Genomic DNA, 7,191 nt, shown 5'->3' with positions numbered 1-7,191 from the left:
TTCCTTTGACTTTATAATGTTTTTACTCACTGTGAAATGCCCAATACTTACCACTGGAGCTTACTTCCTGAAGCATCGCCTGTAACATTGCAGTACTATGACCACTGATGTGAATGTAATGGCGCAGAATCCAGGTCGGGATTGAAAACAAAATGCAATGACAGCACTAATGCTAAAGCCAAAGGCAGCTGATGTCTTGGTTACGTCTACAGCAGACTTCAATAATAGTTTTGATGACTTTAGAAACTGCATAAGGAGAACTGCTTGGAAAATATCGAAAAAAAACTTTTTTTTTTTTTTTGTCTCCATAATTTTTTTTTCCACCATTTAGATAAAAAAAAAACTATATAATCACTAAAATTGTACTGACCTGGAAAATCATGTTGACTAGTCAAGAACAAAACCCAAAATATGGTTTTCAGGAGTTTTTTTTCTAAAATTTCACCAATGTTTTTTCCACTTTTTAATACATTGAATGTTAAAATGAATGGTGTGTTTCAAGACTGCAACTCATTATGGCTCCTGGGGAGAAAAAGAGGGGGTAACAAAACAAAAGCATAAAAATGAAAAGGGGTTAAAAACATTACACGGTTTCATTTATTTTTCAACGCAAGTCTTGTCTGAGAGTTGCTGTTGTTCCGAACATGTCGCCGTGTAGCACCAGCCTTATTCTTATCACATTATTGTCACGGAGTTACCGCAACAGAGAGGAGCCTGAAGACCGCAGTATCTGATTGTTCCTACTCCTGCGCTGAAAAAGAAGTACTTCACCTTATTTTTAAATGGTGTTAATTTATTTTGGCAGAACAGGGGTTAATCGGCCATGTTTGGAGCTCTGGGAGTCTGAGCTCTCAGCTGAGCACAGTGAGCCACTCCTATCCCCTATATAATCTGGGTCCTGACTGAAATACATTGTCAGAGCTCGCATATGCCGCAAGACTTGGAGGAGAGTTGTCTGGAGGTTATCTGAGAAGGAGTTTGGAGCATTTATCTGTGACTGTTGCTTGGGTTTGTAAGTGTGATGATTCCATTTCCTCTCCTGCTTTGGTTTTTCCCCCATCCTCCACTCCCCGATGCATTCCTCTGTTATATGTGGCTGAATATTTGTATGTCTGGTATTTTAAGGTGCTCTGGTTGGTGTACTGCGGTGTACAGCTGCACCCCTGTTCCCTGGGTGGGTGGGGGATACAGATGAAGGGTGGATACAGGAGATAAGGCAAGGTACGTGGCCCCTGCATCTTCTCCTTCAGAAGTAACTCGGGGAATAGGGCGAGTTAGGGTGCCCCCTAGTGTTAGAGACAGGGAAGGAGTCCCTGGACTGGGGTCACCCGACAACCCAGTTGTGACTATTATGGTAAGATACAATGTGTCATGGGATAAATGTAGACTCTTCTGTCTTTTTAAACAGGACACCAAAAAGAAATTAGACATGAATGACATGAAGTACAGTTGCATCTTACAAAATTAGAATGCCATCAAAAAGTTAATTTATTTCAGTTCTTCAATACAAAAAGTGAAACTCATATATAGTCATTACAAACAGTGATGTATTTCAAGTGTTTATTTCTGTTAATGTTGATGATTATGGTTTACAGCCAATGAAAATCTCAAATGTCATTATCTCAGTAAATTAGAATACTTTATAACATCAGCTTGAAAAAAATGATTTTAACATTGAAATGTTGGCCTACTGAAATGTATGTTCAGTAAATGCACTCAGTACTTGGTCGGGGCTCCTTATGCAGCAATTACTGCATCAATGCTGCGTGGCATGGAGGCAATCAGTCTGTGGCACTGCTGAGGTGTTATGGAAGCCCAGGTTGCTTTGACGGCAGCCTTCAGCTCGTCTGCATTGTTGGGTCTGGTGTCTCTCCTGCATCAAAATCGGAACGATTTTTAATGCACTAGTGTGTCTCCAGCCTAACAGGTCTTATTGCACCCGGTTTATTTTGGTAGAGCTGGCAAATTTTCTTTAATCATTATAGATAGATAGATAGACAATAGATAGATAATATATAATAGATAGATATATAATAGATAATAGATAGAAGATAGATAGAATAAAGATAGATAATAGATAGATAATAGAAGATAGATGATAGATAATTGATGGATAGAAGATAGATGGATAGATAATAGATAGAAGATAGAGAATAGATGGATAGATAGATGATAGATAATCACGTGGGGACAAGACAGTATTTTACTCCTCTGACAGCACATTTCATAGGACAAGGAGTTACAAAGACTTGCAGTTCACGTCCGGTCACTTGGATAATGACTAATCCTGAAGTTTTTAGGTTACAGTTACTAAATACACTAATGTATAACAGAGAACCACGTTAACCATTAACAATGGAAGGTCCAGCTTCGGTCAGGATTATGTTCGTTCCTTATTTTCTAACTGACTACAGACAATATCAGTCTTGTGACACAAGATGGATTTTACGGGAGGAGAAATTTATCTGTCCAGCTTTGACCCCAAATCGTACCTGGCCTCCTTTTGTAGTCTGGGATCTGGAAGAGACGACATTCTAACATTTCGCCTGAGAAAGTGCTTTGAGACATTTGGACCAGGCAAGTGCACCTCTTGTGATATAGACCATGCCAGTATACCAAGCATCTAATGGTCTACAATTATATTTGTACAACTGGTATAGGTGATATATTGCCCTGCGTATAGCAATATGGACAGGGCCTGACTGCCCTGTTGTGAATTCCGTCTGGGCTCCCTCTGGTAGCGATACTGCGGGTCTGGAGCTGGGCTCAGCTGCCTCATTTCCTGCTATGCTGGTTCCTATTTAACTCCACCTGGACCTTTACTTGTTGCCTGCTGTCGTTGTATTCAGTACTGGTTCTGACCTCTCCTGGATTTTCCTGGTGACCTGTCTATTTCTGAGAAGCTAAGTCTTGCTAGTTCTTTTTGCTCATTGTTTCCTTGAAATTGTTTCTCAGTATATGATGTGTTCAGTCCAGCTTGCTTATATGTGATTTTTCGCTTGCTGGAAGCTCTGGGGAGCAGAGTGCGCCCCTCACATCGTGAGTCGGTGTGGGGGTTCTTGTACTTTCTGCGTGGATAGTTTTTGTACCGACCGCACAGATCCCTGCTATCTTCTGTCTATTTAGTGTTAGCGGGCCTCATTTGCTTAAACCTGTTTTTCATTCCTACGTTTGTATTTTCCCCTTAACTCACCGTTATTATTTGTGGGGGGCTGCCTAAACTTTGGGGTTATTTCTCTGAGGCAAGTGAGGCTTTGCTTTCTCTCTAGGGGTAGCCAGTTTCTCAGGCTGTGAAGAGGCGTCTAGGTTTTTAGGTAACGCTCCACGGCTGCCTTTAGTGTGTGTGGATAGGATCAGGATTGCGGTCGGTATAGTTCCCACATCCCCGGAGCTTGTCCTATTATTCAGGTTTACCTATCAGGTCAGTTTGGTGATCCTACCACCGGATCATAACACTGCCCATCTCGCAATTCTGGCAAATGCCAGAAGGGCCTGTCTGGTCATGGACTACCTTGTCTGCTACGTTGTTAGCAGAATCTGTTAAGAGCTGTGACGGAGCACAAAGTTGCTGACTCAGTCACTTACCCCAGCAGGCCATCATTAGAAATATTGGTCTTGTAGGTAATCTTGCTTTCCTCCATCCATGGTAATATTAGTAATATAATCCCATCTGGTACTTGGGGACGGGGACAACATGGGCGTGTGTTATTTCAAATGCCAGGGCTGAATTTCAGCCCCAGTCTGTACCTTCTTGTAGATGTGACCAACCCTCAGGTAACACTACACGAAGGTCAATGGACACAGGTGGCTGAATTGATGGAATTGCTTAATCACCCATTTACAGTGACTAAAAAGTTACAAGTTGCGGATTTAACTCCTGGCATTTTTATAAAAGAGTGGAAGAACTTGTTGTTTTGTCTGTCCCAAAGAGGAGGTTTAATCCCAGATGGCATTGCTGCTTCAATGAAATGGAGAGAGACGCTGCTATTAGAAAATACAATTCTTGCAGCTGTTTATGTGGACCCGAGTCATCGTATATTGCTGGATGATCAACAGCTCACTAAAGAAAAAGAAGCTCTGATTGAGGTAGCAGTTAGGATGTGTGGGCTACAGGACAGCCAAGAGCAAAAGGACTCGGGTCCTGCCAGTGCTGCTGTTGCCGTTTCTTCATCCTCATCAGATGAGGAGTTTGATTTCGACAAGTATTTGGACGACATGGAGTAGGCAAAGCATTGCTGCAGGGAAAAAGATTCCACTCCCATAGAAAACAGATTGACCATATTTCAGCAAAATGTTTCACTTGCTCTCAAAGAAGTACAAGAGTTCAATCATTCATCAAAAGTGACTGCATGAGGCAAATCCTTTATACCCTAAAATTGTTAGAGATGTTGCCCATGTGGTTACTGCTTTGCCACCAACCCAAATTAGTGTAGAAAGGTTGTTCTCTAGCCTTAAAATAATTAGGTCAGATTTGAGGTAATCTGTGAAGGAGGAACATGAGCCAAGTATGAAGGAGTCGTGGAGTCGGTGTCATGGAAATTGAGGAGTCGGAGGTTTGGCTTACCGAATCCACAGCCCTGATTGTGTGACTGTGGGTTTCCTCCCATGTTCTGAAGACAGACTTGTAGGAGATATGACCCCTGATGGGTGCAGTGATATCTGTAAAGTGCTGTACAATCAATATGCTTATTTATTATGCTTCATAAGAACATAGTAACATCGTTTTTAAGGTTGAAGGAAGACTATAAGTCCATCTAGTTCAACCCATAGCCTAACCTAACATGCCCTAACATGTTGATCCAGAGGAAGGCAAAAAAAAACCCATATGGCAAAGAACGGTCTCACTTTGCAGACATTATTGCCCCATCAGGACTCACATCCTATCAGTATGTCTTTGGAAGTGGAGCTGCTCATACTCTGCTCCATTAATTTTTTTATGGGACCATCGGCGAATGTAGAGCTCCATTATTTCCAGACAGTCCCATAGACAATGAATGCAGTGGAGGATAAGCCCGTCTACAGTCATGGACAAAAATTTTGAGAATGAGACAAATATTAATTTTTCCAAAGTCTACTGCTTCATTTTTTCTAATGGCAATTTGCATATACTCCTGAATGTCAGAGTGATCAGCTTAACAGCAATTACTGTACTTGCAAAGTCAATATTTGGCCAGAAAATGAACTTTAACCCCCAAAACACATTTCAACATCATTGCAGTCCTGCCTCAAAAGGAGCAGCTAACATCGTTTTAGTGATTGATCCATTAACACAGGTGTGGGTGTTGATGAGGACAGGGCTGGCGATCAATCAGTCATGATTAAGTAAGAATGACATCACTGGACACTTTAAAAGGAGGCTGGTGCTTGGTTGCATTGTTTCTCTTCAGTTAACCATGGTTATCTCTAAAGAAACACGTGCAGCCATCATTGCACTGCACAAAAATGGCCTAACAGGGAAGAGTATCGCAGCTACAAAGATTGCACCTCAGTCAACAATCTATCGCATCATCAAGAACTTCAAGGAGAGAGCTTCCATTGTTGTCAAAAAGGCTCCAGGGCGCCCAAGAAAGACCAGCAAGCGCCAGGACCGTATCTTAAAACTGTTTCAGCTGCGGGATCGGACTACCAGCAGTGCCGAGCTTGCTCAGGAATGGCAGCAGGCTGGTGTGAGTGCTTCTGCACGCACTGTGAGGCGGAGACACTGTGAGCAAGGCCTGGTTTCAAGGAGGGCAGCAAAGAAGCCACTTCTCTCCAGAAAAAACATCAGGGACCGACTGATATTCTGCAAAAGGTACAGGGAGTGGACTGCTGAGGACTGGGGCAAAGTAATTTTCTCTGATGAATCCCCTTTTCGATTGTTTGGGACATCTGGAAAACAGCTTATTCGGAGAAGAAGAGGTGAGCGCTACCACCAGTCTTGTCTCATGCCAACTGTAAAGCATCCTGAAACCATTCATGTGTGGGGTTGCTTCTCAGCCAAGGGAATCGGCTCACAGTCTTGCCTAAAAACACAGCCATGAATAAAGAATGGTACCAGAATGTCCTCCAAGAGCAACTTCTCCCAACCGTCCAAGAGCAGTTTGGCGCCCAACAATGCCTTTTCCAGCATGATGGAGCACCTTGCCATAAAGCAAAGGTGATAACTAAATGGCTCATGGAACAAAACATAGAGATTTTGGGTCCATGGCCTGGAAACTCCCCAGATCTTAATCCCATTGAGAACTTGTGGTCAATCATCAAGAGACGGGTGGACAAACAAAAACCAACAAATTCTGGCAAAATGCAAGCATTGATTATGCAAGAATGGACTGCTATCAGTCAGGATTTGGTCCAGAAGTTGATTGAGAGCATGCCAGGGAGAATTGCAGAGGTCTTGAAGAAGAAGGGTCAACACTGCAAATATTGACTTGCTGCATTAACTCATTCTAACTGTCAATATAACCTATTGGTACTCATAATATGATTGCAATTATATTTCTGTATGTGATATAAACATCAGACAAACACTAATAAAAACCAGAGGGCAGCAGATCATGTGAAAATATAATTTTGGTGTCATTCTCAAAACTTTTGGCCATGACTGTACCTCTACTCCTTTTAAGAATGGGATGGATCTACGACACTTGTGCACCGTGCTCTGGAGACCGTGTCATGGAGTTTATTACGTGATGTTTTTTAGTACGTGGATGTGTCAGAAATATCCCACAGTGAACGGCCCCCCTTGCCGGTCTCTTGTCTGAGAACACAGACTAAAAGCTTTTTGTTCCCATCTCATAGATAAATGCACAGCCTGCTGTTGCTGGTGGTTAACCTCTTTCTGACCTCGGACAGGATAGTACGTCCGAGGTCAGATACCGCACTTTGATGCAGGGCTCCGGCGGTGAGCCCGCATCAAAGCCGGGACATGTCAGCTGTTTTGAACAGCTGACATGTGCCCGCAATAGCGGCGGCTGAAATCGCGATTCACCTGCCGCTATTAACTAGTTAAATGCCGCTGTCAAACGCAGACAGTGGCATTCAACCGCTGCTTCCGGCCGGGCGGCCGGAAATGAGCGCATTGCTGACCCCCGTCACATGATCGGGGGTCAGCGATGCTTCTGTATAGTAACCATAGAGGTCCTTGAGACTTCTATGGTTACTGATCGCCGGCAGCTGTGAGCGCCACCCTGTGGTCGGCGCTCATAGCACACC

At 43.1% G+C, this 7,191-nt stretch overlaps 1 protein-coding gene across 2 annotated transcripts in view; it reads left to right on the top strand.

Moving 5' to 3' along the window:
• Nucleotides 1-2,374: 2,374 nt before the first annotated feature.
• LOC143768898 (nicotinamide N-methyltransferase-like) overlaps nucleotides 2,375-7,191 on the top strand; it is a 43,107-nt gene continuing 38,290 nt past the window's right edge. Inside the window, exon 1 of one of the 2 annotated variants that reach the window (XM_077257513.1) lies at nucleotides 2,375-2,577. In XM_077257513.1, the coding sequence (XP_077113628.1) occupies nucleotides 2,439-2,577 (139 nt within the window). In that variant the 5' untranslated portion in view covers nucleotides 2,375-2,438. The remainder of the gene's footprint in view (nucleotides 2,578-7,191) is intronic. The other variant, XM_077257514.1, reaches the window with a different exon arrangement.

This window comes from Ranitomeya variabilis, chromosome 4 (assembly GCF_051348905.1).
Source record: "Ranitomeya variabilis isolate aRanVar5 chromosome 4, aRanVar5.hap1, whole genome shotgun sequence".
Classification (NCBI taxonomy): domain Eukaryota; kingdom Metazoa; phylum Chordata; class Amphibia; order Anura; family Dendrobatidae; genus Ranitomeya; species Ranitomeya variabilis.
This window is presented reverse-complemented; position numbering and strand designations above follow the sequence as displayed.